Source organism: Nannobrachium achirus, assembly GCF_963921795.1.
Source record: "Nannobrachium achirus genome assembly, chromosome: 5".
NCBI classification, from domain to species: domain Eukaryota; kingdom Metazoa; phylum Chordata; class Actinopteri; order Myctophiformes; family Myctophidae; genus Nannobrachium; species Nannobrachium achirus.
Genome location: NC_137814.1, coordinates 11,293,477 through 11,320,900, shown reverse-complemented (window position 1 = coordinate 11,320,900; position 27,424 = coordinate 11,293,477). Strand labels below are relative to the sequence as shown.

The 27,424-nt window shown below is 42.3% G+C and overlaps 1 protein-coding gene across 1 annotated transcript in view; it reads left to right on the top strand.

Annotated features, from left to right (window-relative positions):
• Positions 1–26,996, top strand: part of LOC308284804 (collagen alpha-1(XI) chain-like) — a gene marked incomplete at both ends in the record, with an annotated part of 150,054 nt that extends 123,058 nt beyond the window's left edge. Inside the window, 20 exons of the mRNA XM_080725531.1 lie at positions 135–188; positions 858–911; positions 2,877–2,930; positions 6,651–6,758; positions 7,288–7,341; positions 7,870–7,923; positions 9,055–9,108; positions 12,151–12,204; positions 15,064–15,171; positions 16,121–16,174; positions 16,985–17,038; positions 18,226–18,333; positions 18,964–19,017; positions 19,359–19,394; positions 19,571–19,624; positions 20,204–20,450; positions 22,485–22,597; positions 22,925–22,993; positions 24,211–24,444; positions 26,850–26,996. Of these exons, the coding sequence (XP_080581657.1) occupies positions 135–188; positions 858–911; positions 2,877–2,930; positions 6,651–6,758; positions 7,288–7,341; positions 7,870–7,923; positions 9,055–9,108; positions 12,151–12,204; positions 15,064–15,171; positions 16,121–16,174; positions 16,985–17,038; positions 18,226–18,333; positions 18,964–19,017; positions 19,359–19,394; positions 19,571–19,624; positions 20,204–20,450; positions 22,485–22,597; positions 22,925–22,993; positions 24,211–24,444; positions 26,850–26,996 (1,764 nt within the window). The remainder of the gene's footprint in view (positions 1–134; positions 189–857; positions 912–2,876; positions 2,931–6,650; positions 6,759–7,287; positions 7,342–7,869; positions 7,924–9,054; positions 9,109–12,150; positions 12,205–15,063; positions 15,172–16,120; positions 16,175–16,984; positions 17,039–18,225; positions 18,334–18,963; positions 19,018–19,358; positions 19,395–19,570; positions 19,625–20,203; positions 20,451–22,484; positions 22,598–22,924; positions 22,994–24,210; positions 24,445–26,849) is intronic.
• Positions 26,997–27,424: the final 428 nt, after the last annotated feature.

The following is a 27,424-nucleotide window of genomic DNA, read 5'->3' as shown; positions in this document are numbered from 1 at the left end:
CACAGTCAAGAATGTTCAGGGAAGGGAAGGAAACGTAATGCAGGCTGAAAAGTGAATTATTTCCAAAAACACTCCCATGCTTTTATTCTGACCATCGTGACGCTGACATTAAAGCCCCGTCTCTTCATTGACAGGGTCCTCCTGGTCCACCAGGCCCCAGAGGCCCTCAGGGCTCCAGCGGAGCTGACGTAAGTGCTCATTCGCTTTGATATTATGTTGATTTTTGACAGAGGACTTTGATGTGGTTTTTGGTCACAGTCGTTTGAATGACAATCCATTTTAGTCATCTGAAATGTTTTACTTTTAGTCTCGTCTTAGTTGACTAAACATCTTAAGATTTTGGTAGACTAAAGTGTATAATTACGTGCCGAAAGTAGCAGACCTACAAGCTGTCGCAGCGCGACACGTTGTCAGCTTGTAGATTGGTTATTTTCTGGACGCGCGACACCCATAACATGACTTGTGTCATTGTCTTACTTCTACTGGATCTGTTCCCCGCTAGTCTCTCCCTAACATTATTGTCTAGTTTTAATTTGTTGACAACATTTTCTGTATACTTTCATCATTATAGTCATCATAGCTTAGTTTTTATTTAGTTTTTATCTAGTTTTTGTCAGTGAAACATTTTTCGTCATACTTTTAGTAGACGAAATTAGCACTGTTTGATATGCAACACAATCCACACTCCCAACTTTACTGACTACTCAGCGTCCCTTTGTAAATTTAAACTTAAGTGTCATGTGTATGATGTACTGCACATTTGTAATAATAAAAGGTTTTAGTTACTAGTTACTAAGGTTATTATGTATGCTTTGAATGTCTGACTTGTGGCCTGTTTGACTGGGTTTCATACACAGGGTGCACAAGGACCCCCCGGTGGTGTTGGTTCTCCGGGAGGCAATGGAGAGAAGGTAAGAAGACATGTCATGAATACACGATACGTTTGATCAGAGCGGGAACACTGTGTTGGTTTCAGGGTAGCATGGAACATATGGACTGTCCATAGTAGAACATGGACTGTCCCTAGTAGAACATGGACTGTCCCTAGTAGAACATGGACTGTCCCTAGTAGAACATGGACTGTCCCTAGTAGAACATGGACTGTCCCTAGTAGAACATGGACTGTCCCTAGTAGAACATGGACTGTCCCTAGTAGAACATGGACTGGAGTTAATAGAACATGAACTCTACCCAGAGTAGAACATGTGCAGGAAAGGTCCACCCTCTCAAAGGCATGGTCAGAAGCACATGGGTCTTTGAGCACATTTGCAGGAGTCACCAAATAAAAAGCTTTTTCACTTTTTACATTAGGTAACCACAAAAGAAAATGTGGGGGAAGGGCTTCCAAACTGGCCCCCAACATAATGACAAATATACTGTATATTGAAGTAGGAAGCTCCTTGAATGCTACAAAATATGTATTAGTGCTGTTAGAGCAGTGCACACACGTTGAAGTAGAGCTTAAGAAGCCAGGACCACAGTAGGTTGTCCACATACAAGCAGCATTACCAGCATTTTTCATAGAACACAGAAAAGCCTCCAGCTAAGTCACTTCTTAGAACATGGCCATACTGCCTCTGATCTAAGGTATGTTCAGATTGGCTGCCCAAAACAGATTTATTTTTTGTGCATAGATTAGACAATCAGGTTGCTTTTATGAAGTCTGAAGAGCAAACAAACAAACATGGAACAGATTTTTGATAGCCAAATTTGGAAGTGTTTTGAAATGTGATTCAAATCTGAATTCTAAAGATGTCACTCGCAACATGGCACAACAATAGACGGTCTACAAGCTCCCAACGAGACGTTCTGAGCTTGTAGATTTGCTATATTCATTATTCTTGACAATTTGCGCCAATAATTACATGAAGAAACAAATATAGGAAGAAATGGACAACAATAGCTTCTGGGAAGAGTGACAAATTACTTTTGTTCTAGCACTTTGGGTGCGGAACAGACAAAGCTTGAAGGCATGTACAGGAACAAGATGATATATCAAGTACATTAAGACATGATAGAAGGTCCTGGGTGCAGTGCCAGAGGGAAATAACAAAGATTTAAGTTTAAGCACAGTATAAGGAGATAAAAGACAGTGGGGCAGGACCAAACAGTTGTCCTTTTCAGTTGACTGAGAACATACACAGTAGTAGTTCTATACTATACGAATTTAGACAGGTCATTGTATCAAATTTATTATATGAATTTTCTTATTCTGTATTGTATAACTATACAGTGTGTTTGTATTATACTTATTTGATCAACATTTAAATGTTGATTTGGTTGCTGATGTTTCCATACTGTACGAATATGGGAACAAACAGCCCTAATAATGAATACATTCCATGGTAGCACAATGTTAAGATACAAGTATTGAACCATGTTCTCGGATAATAACTCGCGCGTAGGGCTGTCACGATATGACATTTTACATGACGATTAATTGTCATTCAAATAATTGGCGATTAGCGATTTAATTGTGTTTTTGTCGTTGATAATTACATTTCTGTTTGGCTTTTAGGCTTTGAAGTTGCATATGGTAGATATGACACATAACCTAAATATACAAAGAAATTACTGACATATTTGACAACTTTATACTTAAAAAAGAACATTGATAGTGGAAATAGCCGATCTACAAGCTCACAACGCGTCGCGATGCGACGCGTTGTGAGCTTGTAGATCTGCTATTTCCACTATTTTTGACATGGAAACGATTATGACGATTATGAAAAATAATCACGATTATGTCAAATAATCACGATTAGACGATTATGTAATAATTGTGACAGCCCTACTCGCGCGCATGCACGTGTGTGTACTGTATGTGTGTGTGTGTGTGTGTGATCATAACTCATGCTCTCTCCATGCAACCACAGGGAGAGAATGGCGAGGCTGGCAACCCTGGACCAATGGGCGAGCCCGGAACCGGAGTAAGTGTGCTATTAAAACCGTGATTTATACTCGTCGTATGATAACTGACTGTAACTTTTTATTGACTTACATTGCTTTGTAAGTAAGTAAGCATTGCCTCTCGCCGTCTGAACACACAGCACAACAAAACAAGCCCTTTGAAAACAACTCGGAAAAAGGAGAAGCTTTACAACTCTCGTACTTATAAACAAACTGCCTGGCAGAAAAGCACACATCACCCACGCACGCCATTCATTCCGAGTCATGTTCGGCATTATCCCAACAGGGGCGCTCAGTCATTTTCCATGTGTGAACTGAACTATTCCTCTGAGCGTTATTGTGAGTGTTTTACTAATCTGCCTTTGAATAGCGCTGAGTGCAGCTAATTAAGCTGTGTTTATTATTTGTCATGGGGGCGGGGGTTTGTTCAAACCCCTGGCTGTTTCAGCGTCTGTATGAAGGTGATGGGTAGTCTCATGCTAACAGCCTGGGGCCTTTTCAGCGAGATAATTAGCTCAGCCGTATTTGGACACTTCTAGCGTGGACGTGTCATCAGTCTAACCTACTGTACTGAGCTAGCCTCCAGCGCTGGAGTGAGTCGTAATGTTCACAGTCAAACACGTTCCGTGCAATAAAGTACAACATCTACCGGTATATGCCTTAGCATACCATTATACTGATTTATACTTGGTTGTGTGTCGCGTCGTGTACAGAAAATAGCCTACATCTACAAGCTCATAGCGCATTGTGATGCGTGCTGCTGTACGTGTGTAGTGAGCTTGTACATCAGCTTTTTTTGGCACGTAACTAAGAATATCCTGTGTCATATGTACTGCATCAGCCTGTTTCTACGATACAGTTCATACTCCATCACAACGCAGCCGGGTGCAATAGAACGCCACACCATCGCTTTATGTTTGATCAATCGTCTTTTGCTTCACAATTGTAATGTCATGTAATATCAAGTTTACAATAGGTTACATTTCCATACAACTCTCTTTCATTTGCCAAAGCAGAAAACCAAGCCCTGATTCTCCCCAAAACGACAGCTGTGTCATTTATCTGTGGTCTAAGCCGTAGTGGATGGTGACAGGCAGCCATGGCCAATACAGTAGAAGTTCATGCTACAGTAGCGTGCTAATAGTGCCGGTCTGTGACCCACAAATGGCTCCCGACCCACTGTTATATACACCAGTGGTCCTCAACCTTTTCAGGCCGTGACCCCCAAAAGAATCATATTTTAACTGGGGACCCCCCACCCTGACGAGCACTAAGAGTTGAGACATTACATTTTGTATAACACGGTTCTATTGTGAAAATAGCAGATCTTCATGTTCACAACGCCTCGCGTTGCGAGGTGTTGTGAACATGTAGATCGGCTATTTTCACAATTTCTGCCTCTAATATTTGACAATTTGGCCCATGTTTAATTTGTCGTTTTAGATGTATTAAAAAGTCCTTCAATTGTCACTTTAGAAATGTGCAGATACCCTCTATACACTTAAACTTTATGTTGGTTTGTATACTGTTGAGTGAGAAAACAATGTTGCACATTAAGGTAATCATCTGGAGACCCCCCAAAATAATTTGGGGACCCCTCTGGGGGTCCCGACCAGGTTGAGAACCACTGATATACACGACACCAGTGCTATAGTGCATGGGACTGTAGTCCTCGGCCCTCCCCGCTCCCCATGCCAGAGTCCATTAAGATGGTATTGACAGGGCCGCCTGCCTGCCGCTGTGCATTCTGTTTACAGTGACATATTAGACACTGTGTCCCACCGAGGTCTGTGGGGAGAGGGGGAGAGGAGCTACCATGTGCCGCGATCGACCACAAAACAGCGGCTCTCTGGAGCAGCCGGTTCGATCCCCGGATAGAAGTGTCCCTGAGCAAGACGCTGAACCGTTAACTAGGGATGTCCCGATCACGTTTCTTTCTCCCGATCCCAATCCCGATCACATATTTTGCTCCCGATTCGATCCCGATCCTTCCCGATCCGATCTTTCGGCAATGCATTAAGGAAAAATAAAATAAAAAATGCTTTTATGTTTCTTTTTTCACTTAGTGCAGCATTGTATCAAAACAAATAAAAAATAAAGCTCATCAGCTTATATATTTTTTAAATATATAAGGACAAGGTGTTTCCCGATATTTCTCTCCCGATTACGATCTTTTGAAATCGGCCCCGATTTCCGATCTCCCGATCTGATCGGGACATCCCTACCGTTAACCGCTCCCGATGAAGGTTGTTGCCACACATGGGTTGCCTCCACGGCTGTGAAGGCGGAAAAGGCTTTGGTTAAAGGCACTATAGAAAACGCAGAGCGTTTACAAAAATAGTTCTTGCCGTAATGGGCTGACTAATGATGTCTCTTAAGCACTTGGCTTGTGATTATACGCGCCTGCTGCTGCTGTGAGGCATGGCCTCAGAGCACAGATGAGAATAAAATAAAAAATAAAATACAGGACAAAACAAGAAGCATCGCTAACAAGCTCCCTGGTTACCACGAGAGTTGGCAATATCGCACAGTTAGCTATGATTTATGGGAGAAACACAGTTGGAACATGGTCTTAGAATGTTCGTATTGCTTGACTGGGAGGGACGTCTGGTTGTATAACAATCCTCTCTCCACTTCCGTCTGTAGAGCACTGTACGGGCGTCACGTCCTTATCTTGCACGTTTATGCATGTACTGCACCGACCTAATGCTGAAGAACCGACCTAACGCTGAGAATATGCATGTATTGTAATGCCGTTGGTGTAAACAATATACCAAGATTATTTGCACCTCTACATATGATGATGATTTGGGCTCTTTTTTTGCACTCTTTCTTTCCTTTAAATCTTTTGACTATTTTATTTAGTTGTTGTTATTACTATTATCTATGCTACGGCATTGTCTGAAGGAAGCCAAACAAAACACAAGTTTTACTCTTATGTCCCTACACAAGACAATAAAGTACAACCTGTTCTGGACCTTGAACCTTGCATGAGGACACAATTTAGTTGGGTACAGTTTGATGCAAGTAAGAGTCTCAAACTCGTAAACATTTCTTACTGTTGTCAGATTTTAGTTTTACTTTTCTACACATGCTGACAGGGGTGTCGCACCAAATTCTGGGCCCTGGGTACAAGGATTCACTGCGGGCCCCCCATGAATGTTCTTCATAGGGGGAGGGGGTTTAACCCATTTATACTGGGAATGCATTATTTTGTGCTTTAACTATTGAAAAATATTGATATACAAGCTTGCCGCGCTGCAAGCTTGTAGATCTGCTATTTTAGAAAAATCTTGAAGATCTGAGCAAGTCTTTGAATATTTCAAATTCTTTTTCTGAAAAGCTTATGTTTCTATGTCAGTGGTGCTCAAACCTTTTCATGTCAAGGACCCCAAACGTATATGTATTTGGCCACGGAACCCCATCTCAAAATATTTAGTTCCAGGGACCCCCCCAAAAGCAAAATTTTAGTTACAAATGTTCGCTTATTATATTCAAAGACTTGCACAGCTTTTCACGACTTTTCAAAAATAGCAGATCTACAAGCTCACAGCGTGGCACTCGGTGCCACGGTGCGAGCTTGTATATCTGCTGTTTTTCAATAGCTAAAGAATAAAATAATTAAGGCCCCTTCACCTTGGGCCCTAGTATCTCAGTCCCACTCCCCCCCCCCCCCCCCCCTTGTGACGCCCCTGCTTGCTGATGGTGAAGTTGATGGGTGTTGATACCTCTTTCCTCAGGGCCCCAGAGGAGAGAACGGAGAGAAGGGAGAGTCGGGACCGCCAGGACTAGCCGGTCCCGCCGGGGCACGAGGACCAGGCGGAGATGACGGTCCCAAGGGTAACCCTGTATGTCAGCTCAACCTGCATACCCACGGCTTCCGCCAGTACCAGTTGTATTGCTTCATACCACACAGTACACACACACGCACGCATGCACGCACGCACACACACACACACACACACACACACACACACACACACACACACACACACACACACACACACACACACACACACACACAGGTACACACACACAGGTACGCACGCACGCACGCACGCACGCACGCACGCACGCACGCACGCACGCACGCACACACACACACACACACACACACACACACACACACACACACATAATTAAGCAGTAAACTATTTAAGAAGACCTGTTACTCTGGTATATACTTGTCACATGAAACTATCTGATCTACTACAAGCTGTCAATGTGTCACCATGCAACGCATTATATTATGACCTTGTGGATCTGATATTTTGACTATTTAAACATGGTTTGCCTATAATGACATACACATGGTTAAATGTATGCACATCAATACTGTCGCTTTATCAATGATGGACTGACTCTCTTTGTCTGCAGGGCCCTGTTGGCTTCCCTGGAGACCCCGGACCCCCTGGTGAAGCCGGTGTCGCTGTAAGTGCTCATATTTGAACATGAATCCAACTGAATGTTTCCCGTTGAGTTCCTAGAGAGGTTGAGGTCTATACTACTGTAGCAGCACTATTATACTTCTAAATGGAAAATTGATCTGATTATGCATGCACTACACACAATGTCTATAATTGGACTGTAAAGTTAGTGGTAATAATGAAAAGATACACTGTAAAGACGTCTTCTGGTATTTGTACTTTTTGCTCAGCACAGTATAGCCTTGCACACAGTGTTTCTCGACTGGTAAGGTCACGGCCCTTACCTTGAGTCGTACAAGGTCCCATAATAAGAACTGCACAGATAGCAAAACTGCTCCAAAGCGCTATCACACTGTTAAATCCTCAGTGCTAATTGAACTCCTAAGAGTGTACTCGTGAACCCATGTTTGGTTTCAAGCGCGTACACTCTCAGAGTCACGCGTGAAGGATCCACGGTGTTCCCTATCTATCAATCATTTTGACTGAGGCGAGTCCAGGGGTGGAATAATGTACCCTCTGCATTTATCTTCAGGGCGTTGATGGACTACCAGGAGACAAAGGAGATGATGGAGACGCCGGTGCGCCTGTGAGTGTTCTGTCATTTTCATCCTCTGAGTACATGAGAAACTGTCAGCAGAACAAATAGAGAAACGTCCCCACATCGCTTCTCTGAAGGCAGCCCGTTTAACTGGAGAAGCCTTGTTTAACCTATGTCCCCACCCACCTTCGCCTTTTAACATCCTCCGAGACAGATTTATATGATGCGCGCTATAAGCTGTTGTTGATTCAATTCGGCACAATAATAAGCACGCGGGATCGATTCCCCAGATTGTGTCGAGGGAAAAAAAGAAAGGCATGTTGACTCAGAGTGTATTCTTGTAAACGGGCGGCCCGGGCAAAGTGGCAGTGTTATTATTATACAATACATAATGCATAAACACATAACACGCCTGTGATGAATCATTCCTGCATAGAAAAGGCCCAGAATAGGTTGAACGTTGAACTCCCCCATGTCAGTTTGCTCTCTATTCAGACGGTTACGCAAGAGGACTTTTCTCCAACAACAACAACAACTGAATGAGTACAAATAAATCTGGAATGCAACACGAGGTTCACTGTCTCAACATCAATGACAAGCAATGAAGGGTTTACCGTTAAAGCCTTAATCTGTTAATTTGATTTGATTTGAACCTCTCGCGAAAGACCACATTTGTATGGGTCATGTAATAGGAAATCCCTGCTTGGCCATCAGAGAGGCATATGAGCTTCAGGCAGTATGTCTCAGTGGAAGAGACCACCTCCAACAACTGCAGGACTTCTAGTTCTATCGGATTAACATATTCTACCAAACAGATTGGTTCAAATTGTTTCATTCATGAATTCAAGTTACTGAATGAGAGATCAAAAATGTATATCGAAGACTCATAGATTTAAAATGTCTGAAGTAATGCACTTATATAGTCCATAACTGACTGACCGTCATCAAAAAATATTTATATATATATAGTTTGAATGTTTTTTGTAAGAATAATGGTTTTAACATATCCATTCGTAGCTAACTAAGAGTGTACAAATACAACCACATAGACCTTTACAGGTCCATTTGGTTATAGTTGTACTCTCAGAGTTACATTTCTGTGTGTTTGTCTCATAATAGAACAAAGCTCTGTGTTGTCAGTTGGAAGTGAGAGTAATTGTTGTCACTGCTCTGCTGTAGGGTCCCGCTGGTCCATCCGGAGAGGCTGGAGTGCCTGGTCCTCCTGGCAAACGGGTGAGTACATGTCCAAGGTGATGAATGAGAGGCAACTATTGATGTCATTGGAGACACTTTCCACTTGTATTTCCAGGAGGCTTTTTTTGTATCTCAAAGGCATTTCTGTAATGTCTAGTTACCAGACTGACAGACAGACAGACAGACAAGGAGTAAACAGTATGGCACTGTAGTAGAAATAAGATACAAAATACTAAATAAAAAGATATGCAAAGTCTGGTTTGCCATCTGAAATTGGACTGCATAATGTATGAGCTACTAACAGATATAAATATAAACGTAGACAAAGTATCAATGAACAACCTGGGATGAACAGTGGATGCAATGAGGAATACACAATCTATCAACGGTAAAATATGTATGCCATTTAGCCACCGGTAGTGGTACATCATTTGATTTGTCTGGCTATATCTGCACATGAATGAACACGAAAGATGTCAGATAAAAATGATTTCCTTTGACTGGCTATCTGTCCACACCGGGACGGCCTCTGTAAATGGAGACGGCTCACTAAAACAATATCGACCGGCTGTATGCGAGTTTGACTGGCAGTGGTGTGGAATCAGAGATGAGTTACGAAAGGTCAGGGAATGAAGTTGTCAGTTTCGTTGCTGGCAACGGAGGCCATTTCTGCCAACGTCGGAACTTGAGATGAGATTATTTTTCATTTCGCCAACGAAGCGTTCTTTATGATCCTTCCCATTTACAATCGTAATGTTTAATGGTTTGCAGTAAAGCGCAACACCAATGCGCTCTAATGAAAGGTTGGCACAACACGGACGAGAATTCAGCGTCGTCTCAGCTCATTTGGCGCGTGTTAATATGTCTCATGCACAATAAAAGTTAACATTCTTATTGGTTCGGCCAAGAACTAAGTTACTGCATACAGTATATTCTGTCCAACAGGTTAATGTAAAGTAATGTGCTGTAGATGCCAGATAGAATGTCATTCATGTCAGTGGAATTAACAGTGATTCAGCAGACTTGTTTGGGAGCGGGAATGCAAATTGCAGCCCAGAAATCAATAACTGAAACAGAGTTTATTGCCTTAATAAAGACGAAAGAAATTAAGAGTGTCACAAAAATAGTGCAAAGTTGTAAAAGTCCTGGAAAGAAGGTGCTCTTTGGCATGGAGTTTATTGATGAAAGGCACTAAAGTATTCTTATTTTGAAAAACTTTAAAAAGGCTCATCTTGGTAGCTTAACACTTCCAACTCAAGCACATTTCACAAACTGCCAATCACCACCATACAACACTTTGTGAGCTTGTAGATTATGCTATTTTCACTATTAAAAATGTCATTCATTAATCGTAATCGAGGCAAAAGTTTTAAATAATCGTGTCATTGATTTGAAGTCACATCGTCCAGCCCTAGTTGGTAGATATCAACGAATAGGCTAATTAATAGGCTAAACGAAGGAAGGAAGCAAATAAATAAATATCGAAGCATGCCGGGTGCAAGCACAGTATTTGCATGCCGGGTAGTTTTGTGGCTCGAATACAAACACACACGATTTGATCTTTCAATCATATATTTATAGTGTTCTGTTTTGTAAGCATTGTTCCCAGGAGCACAATTTGTATTCCCAGCATTCAGGTCACAGAGACTGCAGAGCAAATTAGACCACAGCTCTATCCATGTCCATATTAATGGGTCTTTAGATCACTGGAAATTTTCTCCACACACACACAAACGCACACGCGCGCGCACGCACGCACACACACACACACACACACACACACGTGTAATGGACTTTAGATCATGGCACATTTTCTGAATTTTCTCCATCCAGGGCCGCGGTTATTTCTACTAAAAGGACACCTGTACTTCGTCGGACAACGTGTCACACGCTGAAAATAGCGGGTCGACAGCGCTCGCACTCACAACGCATCGCTTCAAACAAAGCATACATCAGGCTTCTCTTCAAATTGACTTCCAAACTGGTGACACTGACTACTGATGCGTGCCAGATGCTTAGACACAACACTGACTCGCTCAAAACAACCCACACAAACGCGCGAGCACGCACGCACACACACACACACACGCGCACACACACACACACGCGCGCACACACACATCAGTGCACGTAACCTAGATTGACGACCTCTCTCTCTCTCTTTTTGTTGGGTGCATTAGCTCATGGTTTTCTAATGCCAATTGGGGCATTAAAAGTCATAGAAGGCTTTTACCAGAGGCTGTTCTGGTTCAAAGTAAATAAATAAATAGCCAAACAAGCAGCACACTGACATGTCTCTAGCCATGGCTCAGTGAGTTTGGCATGTAGGGCACTTTGCAAACGCCTGTCTCTTCCCCTCCCCTTTTACTTTCTACTGCTGTTCAAGAAGTCAGCTGTTGTTGAATGCTCAGCAATGATGCGCGCACGCAATTACTGCTTGTCAGCTAAATTTGGCGTATTTGTTTTCTTATCCACCATGTGAACTTCAAATCCCACTTGCACTTTGGTTGGTCATGTATTTAGTCATTTTCGAGATTTATCTTATGTCTTATATACAATACGCAAGAGCAAAATGATAGATTTTGTTTGTTTATTAAAATGGTAGCAGCAATAAATACAAAATAATAGCAATAGTGAGTATAGAAAAAAACAAAGGAGGCTATGTACCTACAGTATGTGGGTTGTGGGTCATCATAGCATACTTTGAGTTGCTTAAAGGTGTCCATGGATTTAATTACAGTACTGTAGTTCAGCAAGTGGATCTTGATTGATGAAACACTACATTCTAATGATAATTATATGATAATATAACATTAATATAAGCAAATTAGCTCTGTTGATTCAAGCCAGAACACAAGTGATTGATCAGTACAATAAACATGCTCTGAAAAAATAACAAATAACACGGGCCGCCAGATGGTTGACGTGTTGAGTGACTAGACGACTGGTGGGCCTCGAACGCTTTTGAGATGATGTTCAAGTGGGCCCTGATCCAGAAAACATTATTGGCTCATTGGTTTGCTAATGACTGGTAGAGTGGCGTGGTTAACATTTGGATGACGGTTGTCTTTGTCTTCTCAGGGCCCCGTTGGACAAGCAGGGCAGGAGGGAAGACAAGGTGAAAAGGGATCCAAGGTAAGTTGAACCAGCTGGAAGTTGACAATGTGTCACTTTTGCTGTGTGACTCGTCATCTTTGCTGAAAGATCACTGTAGTCAGGGGTCTTCAACAGGGAGTTCGCGACCCCTAGGGGGTCCGCGGAGGTACTGCAGGGGGTCCGCGAAATTATTGCTTAAAAGAATAAAATAAAAAATAAAATAAAATTTTCAAAAAATGTTTTTTTTTGTTTGTTTTTTTTTGTTTTTTTTTGCCATTTTCCACATGTATGTTAAAAAATAAATCATGATTCTATCCATTTTGAATAGCTTGAATACATGATTACTATGCAATTGACATATTGTTGATATTATTGACATTTGTTCCCAATAAGTAGTATGTTTAGAAATGGTTGTGGTACGGCCCACCCTGCTCACTGTAACTTGTACATGTTTAAAATAAAAGATATGTCGTAGCCCCGACCCCCCCACCCTACGAGGTGGTAGGGGGTCCCTGCTCCATCTCCCCATCAGTTTGGGGGTCCCCGGCCTGAAAACGTTGAAGACCCCTGCTGTAGATAGATAGGTAGATGGATAGAATGTATTACTATAGTGTCCTGCACCACAAGATGCCCAGCCCACACAGGCTGACAAGACACTCACACAATGAACATACACCAAGATGTCCACAAACATAATACAGTAGTACGACGCCTCAGGGCGACATGCGACCTCGCCCTCGCACCAATTCTTGGCCATCTGGCCAGTGATGTATATCGGACCAGTTACCCATATATGGATATCCATGTACTGTATATAGTACATCCCTTTTATGCCCATACATGGAGATCCCGGTCTGAACCAGCCTCACAGATATGGGCTGTCTTCCTCCATATATGGGCATTCTCATATGAAGTCCTGTTAGATATGGAATATTGATGACATCTGGGATCTCCATGTATGGGCATAAAAGGGATTGTGATAGAGTGGTTTCCATGACATCACAACATACCATATCTTTTATGCCCATACATGGAGATCCCTATCTGAACCAGCCACACAGATATGGGCCATGTCTTGGCCATCTGGCCAGTGATATATATTGATGACATCAGGGATCTTCATATATGGGCATAAAAGGGATTCTGGGGGATACCCATATATGGACTTTTACATAGGTGATGTCACCTGTGATATCACAGTGATGTGTCAAGGGAACCAACCCATAGACTGTAAAAATGTGTACACAAACGTCTACACATCTACAGTACACACGGACAACTGTGACATTTCTCATGGTAAACTGCGACCTTCGGTCGCAATAAACATATACCGTTACATGTACCGTTTTTAATTATGTGTATTATGGAGCACCCCCTAACACAAGTTTTTCACAGTGCATGTACTTGTACATCCCCTTGTGACAATAAACATCTTGAATCTTGAAAATCTTGAATACTGATTGTCCAGTCTGGGAGTTAGGGATACATTGTTCTCCGGCTCAACTGCCATGCCTTGGATTTTCCTAAAACAAAAACGTCCTCATTGAACAGCCAGCTTAACATGCAACACACAGACATCCAAAACATTTTTTCTTTCTTTCAAATAAATAATTTCTTATTAATCCTTGTACAATGGACAGTGAAAAACAAAATGAAACTCATCCTCCGCAACTCCCAGATCACAAAGAACACACAATCGCCACTCCTCAAGAACACCAGTGTATATCTACCCAGCTCAACTTGCTGAGGTGCGAGGGTAGGCACAGAGCAGAGTGGTGTCGCCACAGAAGGAAGGAGATGCTTGATCCAAGAATGCTAGAATTGACTGTTTAACCTGTCACACATCTAAGATGGGAGGCGTCTACTTGACACATGCAGTGACATACAGTATAGTTTCCACATCCACCCACACAATCCCCTTCACCAATACTGTGTACTGAATACCCCCCCCCCCCCTTGAAAACAGGTTTCTTTTGGAACATTGGAGGGGATTAGTCAAATATGCAGCCTACATTACCATCATTTCCACAAAGCATCAAAATTTGTTTGGAAATATTTAGAAAACTTCAAGCCTTCATTAAACTTTTCCAGTTTAAATACGGTAAATCCTTGCAAAAAGACAATGTGCTGCTCACAAAAACAGACAGTCCTCTGTCACAACAACCCCCTTCTTCATGTTGTTGTTGTTTCTCACACACACACACACACACACACACACACACACACACACACACACACACACACACTCACACACACACACACGCACACACACACACACACACACACACACACACACTCACTCACGCACAGCAATTTTAACGTTCTTTGTCACATCGAGGTGTAGGATTAGGGGATGGAGACAAGCCAATTTCTGTGGTTATCCCAAAGTGTCAAATCCAAGTCTAATTGGTTGTCAGAACAATTTAATCCCCCTCATCCCTTCACTCTGACATCTCTCTAACCACTCAATACACTCGATCCTGCGTGGATAATAGATAAGAAACCTGGCAGGACTTCACCAGCTATCCCTAGAAGCCTTCGCAAATGCAAGCTTCTCTAAAGCGAAACAGTATTGACTGAATGTGACTTATTGTTTAGTTCTACTGGATCTCTTCTCCACTATAGTCCCTCTATTTTTTATTTGTCGAAATTGACGAAAGAGTCAATATATTTAGTCTCAGTTTTAGTCGTCGTAGCTTAGTTGTTATTTCGTTTTTATTTGGTTTTCGGCAGTGAAAAAAGGTTGTCGACCAACATTCTTCGCCATAGTTTTAGTCGATGAAATCAACAGTGACTCATGTCTCATGGTTGTCATTCTCATGGTTTTAGTTCTCATTCTCATAGTTTTAGTGGATGGAATCAACAGTGAACTCATGTCTCATGGTTGTCATTCTACAGGGAGAAGGTGGAGCCGAGGGTCCTGTTGGTAAGACCGGACCAGTGGGACTCCAGGGGCCTCCTGGGAAGTCCGGTGCGGAGGGTCTACGCGGCATCCCTGGCCCAGTTGTGAGTACAAATTGGCCTGCTGAAAACTATATATTAACCCATTTAGGCCTGAACACAATATGACGCAATATTTTATGCTTTAAATATTAAAAAAATAGCAGATATACAAGCTCACAGCGCGGCACCGAGTGCCGCGCTGCGAGCTTGTAGATCTGCTATTTTTGAAAAAATCGTGAAAATTTGAATTTTGGCCCGATTCTATAAGTGTCTTTTGAATCCTTTCTAAGATTTTTGGAAAAATCCTATGTTTCTATATGTCAGCAATCTGGCCAGCCATCGTCAAAGAAAAGGTCCTTTTCACTTAACTGGAGCTCAGTTTGTCTGTTCTTGAGACTACTTTGTCAGTGGTTCTCAAACCTTTTCATGTGAAGGACCCCCAAAATTATATTTATTTGGCCACGGACCCCCCCATTTCAAAATATCTAGTTCCAGGGACCACCCAGAAGCAAAATTTGAGTTACAAACGTTCGCTTTGAAAATACATATATTCAAAGATTTGCACACATTTTCACGACTTTTTCAAAAATAGCAGATCTACAAGCTTGCAGCGCGGCACTCGGTGCCGCGCTGTGAGCTTGTATATCTGCTATTTTTCACTGGTTAAAGCATTCGATAATTCTAGGCCTAAATGGGTTAAAGAAATGAATAAAATATGCCATAGATTATGGTATGCAAAGGGACTTTGGTATACCGCCTGCGGATTTATGACAATTTCAAGATTTACTCTATATGAATTAATGCATGGAGCGCAGTAAAGCTGCTGTGTTAGTCTTCTCTACTATCTTGAAATTGGTAAGATTACCTAAAGTTCATCATCCGTATGACTAAAGTATCATCCGGTCTGAACAAACTTTAGGTCTTTTTGTCAACAGAAGCCTGGCAGTAAGTTAATATAAAGTGTCCTCCTCAGAGACTATCCTGTTTTATGTCTTAATCTGTATGTTCTCAGGGTGAACAAGGACTTAACGGTGCCTCTGGTCAAGACGGCCCTCCTGGACCCATAGTAAGACTTTTACATTTTTCAGACACGTCATTGACAGACACTCAGTGCTCTTTACGAGTAGATCCTCGCCATAGACGATTCACTAACACTAGACCTTACCCGTTTGAAGATATGTGCTCCAATATATGTGGCTTGGTATTTTTTCAGTGGTTGTTAATTTGATCCCATGGCCTGGAGGAACGGACCGTAGCCCTGACAACAGGCTGAAGTTGAGTTGAACAGAAGTGGTATAAAAACGCGAATAAATAGCTTGAATTTGGGAAAAATGGAAATCGGGCTCCGTCATCGTCTGTATAATGATAATGGCCAATGCCATGTGAAAATGTGTGAAATTGGGATCAGTTGCTGAAGAGAGAAAGGTGGAAATGCATATTCTGACTGACTGACCTACTGACTGACCTACTGACTGACCTCCCTAATTATAGAATGGATTACAAGTAAACTGTTGTGTTCTTGAAGTAAAAGTTAATGGAAAACATCCACTATATGACCATTTCAACTAATGTCACTTACAGTACATGTACTGTACTGTATGCATGTGGTTTGATCTTTTGTATTATCTCTATAGGTTCATGGTTTGTTTTGCCTGATTCACTGCCTTTTTTAATGGTTTAAAATTTGTTTTATTTTTTTACTTTTCTTTTATGCTTCATTGTTAATCATTTGTACCTTTTCTGTAAATCACGTGTGCTTAATTGTTGCTCTGTAAAGCACTTTGAGCTGCATTTCATGTCATGAAAGGTGCTATACAAATAAAGTTAATTATTATTATTATTATGCATGATAAAGATATGTGTTTTGCTCCCATAGGGACCTACTGGACTACCTGGTATGAAAGGAGACTCAGGTCACAAGGGAGAGAAGGTAAAGCATTATTATGATGACGTATCTTCACAGTTCTCTTCATGTACCTTAACCACAAACATTTCAAAAGAATCGCGGAAAGGGCTGATCTACATTGCTCACAACGCGTCGCATCCGATATATACAGTAGATCTGCTATTTCGCCCAAAGCTTTGCGTTAACTTAAATTCTGCACACGTGCCAAACATCTACCCTTAATGTACCACTCGGTCCATAAAGTTTAATGTAAGTTCTATGGCGTTTTCATGGCAAGATTTAATGCAAAGGGGATGAATATGTATAAGTCTCTATAATATCATCTTTTGTTATGGTCATTGGTCTAATGCCAGCCCTGCAGTAGTCAAACGGGATACAGGAACAGATGGCCATAACTCCTCTAGCAGCAGGTGCCGAGGCAGGCGGCTATGGTTAAATATGACAACCACTATAAACTCGCTAATTTTCTTTTACAGGGGAGGACCAAGACAATATTTTGGCCCCTGTGGTCTTCTTCTTATAAACTTGGCTGTGGCTTTAGTGAATTAGTTTCACTTTGACTTAGGATGCTCATTTTCTAAACGGCTGTGATGGTCATGAACAAGCACATTAATGAAAAACTGTTTCGCTGTTCACAAACGTGATCTATAGGACATCTATTGAAATACAAAGAAGACGCTATTTTTTTGTCCCCCCCTTCGGCCAAACATTGTGTTTCAACTTTGCAGGTTGGTTTTATTCGCTTTTTTGTTCAGATGGGTGTGTTTGAATGAACACCTGATCCCTAATCCTAACTATTTTAGTTTGAGCTTTATTGCACTCAGGATGAGGAAGCTTTCTTTTCTAAACAAAATGGTTATGAATGTGTAAAAGTAGATTCTTTTTTAATTTATGGACATGTTTTATGGATTTAGCCGTAAACTTGCTCCTTGTTGTATCACGTTGAGTTTGAATGAAGTCATTCATTATCTAAATGTTTATGTTGGTTATGAATGTGTCATTCTTTTAAATGATGACTTTTTTTAAAGCATGACTTTTCTTAGTGTCATGTCTGTCAACAGGATTGCATACTGTAAGTTTGCAGTCTAATTTCCCCATACATTAACATTGTCCTCTTCTCTTCTCTTCTCTTCTCTTCTCTTCTCTTCTCTTCTCTTCTCTTCTCTTCCTTCCTACCCCCCCCCTCCCCTTCCCTTCCCTTCCTACCCCAGGGTCATCCAGGTCTGATTGGTCTGATCGGACCCCCAGGAGAGTCAGGTGAAAAGGGAGACCGAGGCTTGCCTGGACTTCAAGGTACCGCTGGTGGCAAGGGTGAAGCCGTAAGTAAAACGTTTCCGCTTTTACAATGGGCTTGTGTTTTCAACAGGAATGTGTATTGACTTCAAAAGATGTACTGTCCTTCAGTACAAGGGTTAAGGGTTTGCTTCAGGGTCCATACATGGAATTGTCAGGAATATGAATTATGTCATCCTGTTTGGTGATCAAAACAACCCCATACTGTTAGCTGGTCCACCGGAGCTGCTTGTGCTGGAAATACAGGCGGTGATTCAACTGTACGCCACTCTGGACAAGACCTCATTCAACTGATATACAGTAGATTTCCATTCCATAATTTTTCTTCCAGAATGAACGTGATTTATAACGCAGCATCGGCATAAGAAAAAACAACACAGCATATATGAAACCACAGTACACAACCGATACACATGCTGTAGAAAGTCATGGCAGTGGTAACATAATAAAGAGTATAAAAGCATTAAGATAGCAAGAATTGCTTGTGGATTGTCTATTTTTGCCCATCCACTCTGGCTTCATTTGTTAAAATCACCTAACAAATAACAATGGACAAAGGTATTGCACAGTCCCAACAGTCTTTGACATCTTTAGATCTTTTAAATCATTTAGATCTCATATCGACGGTCTTGACTGATGTCCTCTGTTCTCTTCAGGGTATTCAAGGTTTTGGAGGACCCCTCGGACCCCCTGGACCTCCTGGTATTCCTGTAAGTTCCTCTTCCTGTCTAGGGTCGTTCTGATACCGATACCAGTATCGGTGCCTATGCCAGTCTATGTCATTCCCATACCCCATGATTTATCAGAATTGATTTACAGTAATCAATTATTTTGCATTTTGAATGCTTCAGTTGCTTCACTACTGTTTTATATATATACTGTATTATTAGATTTGTATTTAGTCCTAGATCAGTGGTTCTCAAACCTTTTCATTTCAAGGATCCGTGAATTATTTTGCCAGCAAAGTGAACCTTGCTTTTTGTTAACCTCAGTTTGCTCAGTCACACATCAGGACAGCTGTTCATCTCTCTCCTTGTCTCCTTCCCTTCAGGGTCCTTCAGGACAGAAGGGATCCAAGGGATCTTCTGTAAGTGACCTCTCGTTGTCATTGACATAACGCAAAGCCTTCATTTCCAACACAGCATAGGAAGTCTTTTTTTTTTTTTTTTTTTTTTTAATTCTGCTTCATCAGTAATTTTTTTTTTATAAGACTGTGTTTAAAAGAATCCAATCTCACTGCTTTACTCCTCTTGCTTCCTACAGGGTTCCTCAGGTCAGAAGGGAGACACTGGACTGATCGGACCTCCTGGACCCCCCGTAAGTTGATTTCACTCTGGTACAGATACAGTACGCATGCAAGTGATTGTTCTGATCCAGTTTTTTGGGGGGTTGGCTATAGCTGAGAGAGGCCACCCCCCCCTGTTTACCCCTAACTCCTCCCCCCCGGGCACTGTATTTTAGATTTTTGTGTTGGCTATTCAAAAATAGCAGATAAGCTCGAGCTTGTACAGCTGCTATTTTTCTGGTCGGGTCATACCAACCACTGTAAAAATGGGACCCAATGCCTCCCTGCTTGGCACTCAGCATCAAGGTTTGGATTGGGGGGGGTTGATCGCCATTACTGATTCCCGAGCGCGGCATGGCTGCAGCTCACCGCTCCAAGAGATGGGCCAAAGGCGGAGAACAAATTTCAATTACAGCAATGTAACTGACAAATAAATTAAATTAATTATTATGAATTAATATTTTTGGAAAATCCTGAAAGTGCGAGAACAACTGATTCAGAAGTCGGCCTCAGGTCTCAATGGGTTCATGGAAAATCTACCAATAATAATAACCTACTCTGATTGGCTACAATCAATGTCTAACAACGTACCTCTCACCTTCGTGTCACAGGGTCCCCCCGGTGACATCATCCAGTCGCTGCCCATCCAGGGCTCCAGCAGAAAGACGCGGCGCCAGGCGGACGAGCAGGCGGACGAGGCGCTGTCGGACTACGGCACGGAGGGCATGGAGGACGTGTTCGGCTCCCTCAACAACCTCAAGCAGGACATCGAGCGCATGAAGTTCCCCATGGGAACCCAGGACAACCCGGCCAGGACCTGCAACGACCTGCACCTCAGCCAGCCAGACTTCCCTGATGGTACGCTCTAGTTTGAAAAAAAGAAAAAAAGACCCTCGCGTATTAGGAGGGCAGTATGAGTCACCAGAACCAAATGGTAAATGGTAAATCCAAGGACGGGTGTTTTCGATGAATCTATCATGGTTAAAATGGTTACTGAATCGAGCAGCTTAAAAACTGTCAGGGGGTGCTCCCAAAAGCCTGAGTAGACTATCACATTTGAAAGTAAATATCCCTGTATTCAAAATGTCCACATTGAGAACCAGTGCTTTAAGGCACAGTTCCATAGACTACACATAGGCTTCCTGTCATCATGCTGCTACCGTATATCACTGTATCTGTGTGCCTGTCACACTGTATTATAAATTCTTGCTCATTTTAGTCTGTTGCCAGTGACAACATACAAATATACTGACATGATTAATACCTTTGATCCATGATTCATTTTTTCTCTATGTTGCACTGCTCTTTGCTCTACGGCAGGGGTGTCCAAAGTGCGGCCCGAGGGCCAAATGCGGCCCGAGGACACATTTTATACGGCCCTCTGCTTCATTCCTAAATTGTGTTATGAATGGCCCACCAGCACCGTCAAACAAGAATATTTTCCCAAAGTATAATTTTCCCCTGGTGCCTCATTCTGAAGGGGTCAAAGAAAGGCTATATTATTGTATTTTTTTTTTTACCTTGAACAAATTATTTGTATTTTGTTTAAGAGCAGACACCTGACAAAAGACCATTGATATTAAATGTTGACGATGATAGTTAAATAAAATGGTTTAAATGCGTTGCATAATGTATTTGACTATTATATCAGAAGATAGAGACGGCCCTTGGGTGTTTTAATGTGTTCTAATGTGGCCCCCTTTGAAAAAAGTACCAAGTATTTTGAAATTTGTTCATGTATTTTCTCCCATCTCTGCACGAGCTCTAAACAAAATCTGTCTGAGATGTCCAAGTATTGTGGCCCTAAACCAAATCTACGGATGTAATGTACCTGACACATATGGGTATGTCTGCAATATTCCGCTGACATCTTAGTGACTAATGACGGCCATATCTTACCGACAAACAGATATTACAGCACCATCCCTCTTCCCCTTTATTTGGAGAACCAATAAGGTGCAGCTCAGGCCGACAATAAAACGGCGATATAAAATGCAATAAAAGTCAGCGTTATTGTGGCGGGTTGTCCCTTCTCAGGTCCAACTTTTTTGCCCCGTTAGCACCAGCTGTACCGCTGCTGTGCAGGGGGGACTGCACAGCAGCGGTACAAAGCTCCGACCCCAATCGCTTGCGCTGCCGATAAACATTAACCCATTTAGGCCTGAACACATTATGACGCAATATTTTATGCTTTAACTATTGAAAAATAGCAGATATACAAGCTCACAGCGCGGCACCGAGTGCCGCGCTGCGAGCTTGTAGATCCGCTATTTTTGAAAAAAAGTCGTGAAAATGTGTGAAAATCTTTGAATATATGTATTTTCAAAGCGAACGTTTGTAACTCAAATTTTGCTTCTGGGTGGTCCCTGGAACTAAATATTTTGAGATGAGGGTCCGTGGCCAAATAAATATCATTTTGGAGGTCCTTCACATGAAAAGGTTTGAGAACCACTGACATAGTAGTCTCTCAAGAACAGACTAAGTGAGCTCCAGTTAAGTGAAAAGGACCTTTTCTTTGACGATGGCTGGCCAGATTGTTGACATACAAACATCGGTTTTTCAAAAAATCTTAGAAGGATTCAAAAGACACTTATGTTATCGGGTCAAAAATCTCATTTTCACGATTTTTCAAAAATAGCAGATCTACAAGCTCGCAGCGCGGCACTCGGTGCCGCGCTGTGAGCTTGTATATCTGCTATTTTTCAATAGTTAAAGCATAAACTATTGCGTCATAATGTGTTCAGGCCTAAATGGGTTAACGTTACCGCCATCAAACCAGGGGTCAGCGGGAGCTTATGTGGTCCACGGAGCATGATGTATAAAAAGCTCTTCCCAGAGCTTCGGCAAGCGCAGATAAAATGCTCTCTTTAATCACTCCCTCGTGTCTCTCAGGTGAATATTGGATTGATCCCAACCAGGGCTGCATCGGAGATGCCATCAAAGTCTTCTGTAACTTCACGGCAGGAGGAGAGACTTGCATCTACCCAGATAAGAAGTCCATGGGAGTAAGTGACTGCGGTTCCACACGTTCATGACTTTCAACAGAGCCTAGGACAACAATGTTGTTGAGGACAATGCTGTAGTTTAGTCCCTGGAATGAATATAAGTCACGTTTCTATTATTTCCTCCAACTGACAACCTAATGTACTGTGTCTGCATTGGTTTCAATGCGGTAAACTTTAGTTATTTACCGTTGAAGATTAAATCGAAAGATAATTCACTAATACTCTGTCCAGGAACTGCAGGCAGAGTTTATTTAACGCGGTGTGCTTACATTTTTGCATGGATAATGTTCCATAGTGTGAATGATTATTTGTTCTTTTTGACCGTAGGTTAGAATATCCAACTGGCCCAAGGAGGCTCCAGGCTCGTGGTTCAGTGAATTCAAGCGTGGCAAAATCGTAAGTCAGCCGAACTCCCACACTCCGTCGTCTCTTTCATATTAATGCAGTCGGCACCCACGTTCAATCACTTCAGCTCCGCTCCTTTATTGAACACTTTGTCTGAGTGCTTGTCTCAGCCTCGCCACCCACTCTCTCTGTGCGTTATCTCCCTCCTCTCAATCATCACTCTGTTAATCATCCCCCTCTCTCTCCACACTCCTTCCTCTCCACTCCTCGCGTTCATCCCTCTTGTTCTGATACCTTCCGCTCCCTCCGCCCTCTCCCTCTCTCCCTTATCATGCGCCCCCCTAACTTAACTCCCTCCTTCACTCATCCGTGGCCATCTCCTCCTGTCATTTCCTTGTCTCATCTTCCTCTACTCTCCCCCTCATCCCCGTCCCCGCCTCTCTTGCTTCCTCCTTTCCTACTTCATTCAACCTTTATTTATTCCCGAGAAGACATTGAGGTTGCCCTCATTTGCAGTGCCATCGAGACTTCACTCCCTCCCTCCTCTTCCCCGGTGTTCATTTTGAAAGCAAATTCTGATATAGTTTTAGGCTTAGCCTTTTGAACAGAATTCCATTTAGTTTCAGCCATATTTTAGTCGTCTGAAATCAAATGTTGAATAAGATTTGAATCACTAAATCTACAGTTGTATATAAAATGTATTTTGGCGCGCACGCGATAAAAATGACTTTTCTTAGTTCCACTGGATCCCTTCTCTACTTGTTCCTCTGTAACATTCTAGTCTAGTTTTAATTTGTCGACTTGTCGATTTGTACTTTACTTGAGTATTTCCAATTTCCAATTTTCCAATTTCACTTCTACTACACTACATCTCGGATCCAAATATTGTACTTTTGTACCACTACATTTATCGGAGAACTTTAGTTACTAGTCACTTTGTATATTCATTATTATTACAAAACATACATTACTTCAACGTTGTATACATTTTGAAGATGGGCGATCTACAAGCTGACAATGCGTCGCAACGTGACGCATTGTGAGTTTGTAGATCGGCTATTTTCCAAAAAAAATTATACATTTGAAAATGGGACATTCTGCATAACAAGGACTTTTGGTACATTTTGATACCAACACTTTTGTACTTTTGCTCAAGTACATGTTTTAACTGTGGGCTTTTACTTGTAACAGAGTATCTCTGCATGGCATTGGCGTATTTATACTCTTACTTCAGTAAAACATTTGAGCGTTTTTTCCCACGGCTGCAGCTGAACTACGTGGACGTGGCAGACAGCACCATCAACACGGTGCAGATGACCTTCCTCAAGCTGCTGAGCTCGTCGGCGCGGCAGAACTTCACCTACATCTGCCACCAGTCGGTGGCCTGGTACGACGCCAAGACCGACAGCTACGACAAGGCTCTGCGCTTCCTGGGCTCCAACGACGAGGAGATGTCCTACGACAACAACCCCTTCATCAAGGCCCTGTCAGACGGCTGCTCGGTATGCACACTCGCACGCACGCACGCACGCACGCACGCACGCACGCACGCACGCACGCACACACGCACGCACACACGCACACACACACATGCACAAACGCACGCACGCACGCACGCACGCACACACGCACACACGCACACACACACACACACACACACACACACGTTCATATCCATTGGTGCAAAGCACTGTTTTGTGACCCATCCGTGGGTCATTTTTATGGGTCCCTTAATTTTTGTTTTTCAAGAACCATCCCCCCAATAAAAAAAAAATATATATATAATTACAATTTAGGCATTTAGAAGATAATGATTTTGCTAAGTAAATAAAAAAATTAAGACATTTCATAAATTAGAAAACAAATGTTTAAGAAGTTGTGAAAATAGCCGATCTACAAGCTCACAACGCAACGCGATGCGTTGCGTTGCGTTGTGAGCTTGTAGATTTGGTGTTTACGCAAACGTCTAATCTCTCTTTTGGTTCTCGACCTGAAAGGTTTGGGAACCACTAGTGCATTTACTCAAGTACTGTACTTGAATACAATGTTGAGGTACTTTTACTTTACTGGAGTACTTTTACTTCTACCCCACTACATCTCAGAGGCAAATATTTTAAATATATTTTAAATATATTTGAAATACTTTTTACTCCACTACAATTATTTGAAAACTTTAGTCAATAGTTACTTTGTAGATTTAGATTTTTGTTACAAAACATACATTATCCACTTCAGCCCTACATACATTTCGGCCATTTGAAAATAGCCGATCTACAAGCTCATGCGAGACCCCATGGACGTACATGACGCTAGTACAGTGTGTCGCAGGGAGATCGGCAAGGTGGAACCCATGCAGAGGTGACTTCCGAGTTAATTTACAAAAAGACTTCATCCCTGAAGAATATTGGACATAATAGAAGTGGCCCCTTTTGCATAGAAAAGGTCCCCTATTGAGTCTGCCTCAGTTAGATTTATATAATACTTTATAATTAATATCACAATGCTATGGGTCTCATTGCAGTCGCTAGAATGAATAACAGAGGTGTATTTTATTTGGACTGATTCAATAGATAGATATTATCTTCAGCTACACAGTAGATGCTGCACCCTGTAGTAATAGACTTGGTCGAGAACGTCCCAAACTTTCACTTTATAATACAGTTTTTTTTAGCACTTTTAAATGGTTCAAGAGATATACTGAGTGCCTGTCTGAACATACACAGAGAAAGCTGTCTTCTGGTCTTTCGGTCATCTTACCCTCCTTCAACATTTACAATGAAAGAAAGCATACTTATTTTAGGATGAGAAACTTTACTCATAAATCAATACCTCAACTTCTAACTTAAAGTTATACCATGTAACTTTTTTTATAAAACAATACTTAAAATTGTCCTAACTGTTAAATCGCTAAAGTTTTAGAACACCCACTCCGTTATTTTCAGCTTCGAAAGCCTTCTCTTTATATATATATGCTTGCCTCAACAAAACAACAGCATAATACTCGGGTGAAGGAGTCCGTTTCTCTGGAATGCCTGAACGCACAGGAACCAGGGACCCCTCTAAAGATAGATCTCGGCGAGGTGGAGGCAGACGTGGTGGTGTGAGGCCCGGTCCGCGGCGAAAAACGGCCGAAAGACGCGGACGCGACCACGGTTTGCTATAGAGCTACTGACCACTAGTTGAGCAACTTACACAGTATAGCTTTAATCTTAGATAACACAGCCATTTTAACCACCCATTTTGTTTATTTAAAAATCCCCCTGTGAGAATAAAAACCCAGGTTCCTAACCCTATTGCCCTTATCAACATCTACCGTACCAATGCATGTTTGTTTAACTTTTTGTAAATTACAACCATTTGTTTGTCAGGGCAGAATTTGCATAAATTATGAATATTGATTCGGGGTGGTCCAAATGGACCCTTTACAGGTCTTAAGGACAACTCTGAGAGAGTACGAATGGAACCAAATGGAACCCATTGGTTCCATTTGTACTCTCTCAGAGTTATGGGGGTGTTAACTGGTTTTGCTCCTCTATTTTACACTTTACGGTACCACACTGACTGGGAATATACGCATGCACAGGGAGCGCTGGGTATTCCGATGTGAATATGGAGGGGAAACCGCGGTGTTGTTGTCTACAGACTGCTCACTGTGAATAAAAATTGTTGACACGGAATAAACATTGTGTTTATTAAGTCAAGATCAACATTTGGAAAAAGAATGTTTGAGAAGCACCGACTCAACCCATTTAGACACCTATATGTTGTCATACCTTTCAATCCAGGAACACCTTTGATTTTGAATTATCTGAGGTTTTTCTCAGGATTTAGAAGGTTTTTTTAGAATCGTCCCCAGGTCTAAATACTAAACCAATACTCTCTGCCCCCCCCCCCCCCCCCCCCACAGTTGAAACAGGGCTACTCCAAGACGGTGCTGGAGATCAACACTCCGCGCATCGACCAGGTCCCCGTCATCGACGTCATGCTGAACGACTTCGGGGACCCCAACCAGCGGTTCGGCTTCGAGGTGGGCCCCGTCTGCTTCCTCGGCTAGACGCGCTGGGACCCCCCCCCCCCCCCTAGATCCTGCCTCCCACCCCTCCTCCCCCCCGCCGAAGGACAGGGCCAGGGTGCACATGGTAACGACGCACGCGCGGCACGCCGAGATCCCAAGACCTTCTTCGCCCCCCTCTCCTCTCCTCTCCTCTCCTCTCCTCTCCTCTCCTCTCCTCTCCTCTCCTCTCGCGAATCAAACCTGTGTTTTATTTTTCTGTATTTACCAAAAAAAAAGACCCCTTTTACCCCTGGAGAAGAAGGGTGCCCCTCTCCCCCCCTCCCTCCCTCCCCCCCTCCCCCCCGGCCCTGTCTTTGGAAGCATTGTCCAGGGGAAAACTACTCCTCGCCCTTGTAGGGCCAGAAATCATGTGACTTTAACTTAGTAATGGGAGTGACGTCAGGAAAAAGGAAAAAAAAGAGAGAAAA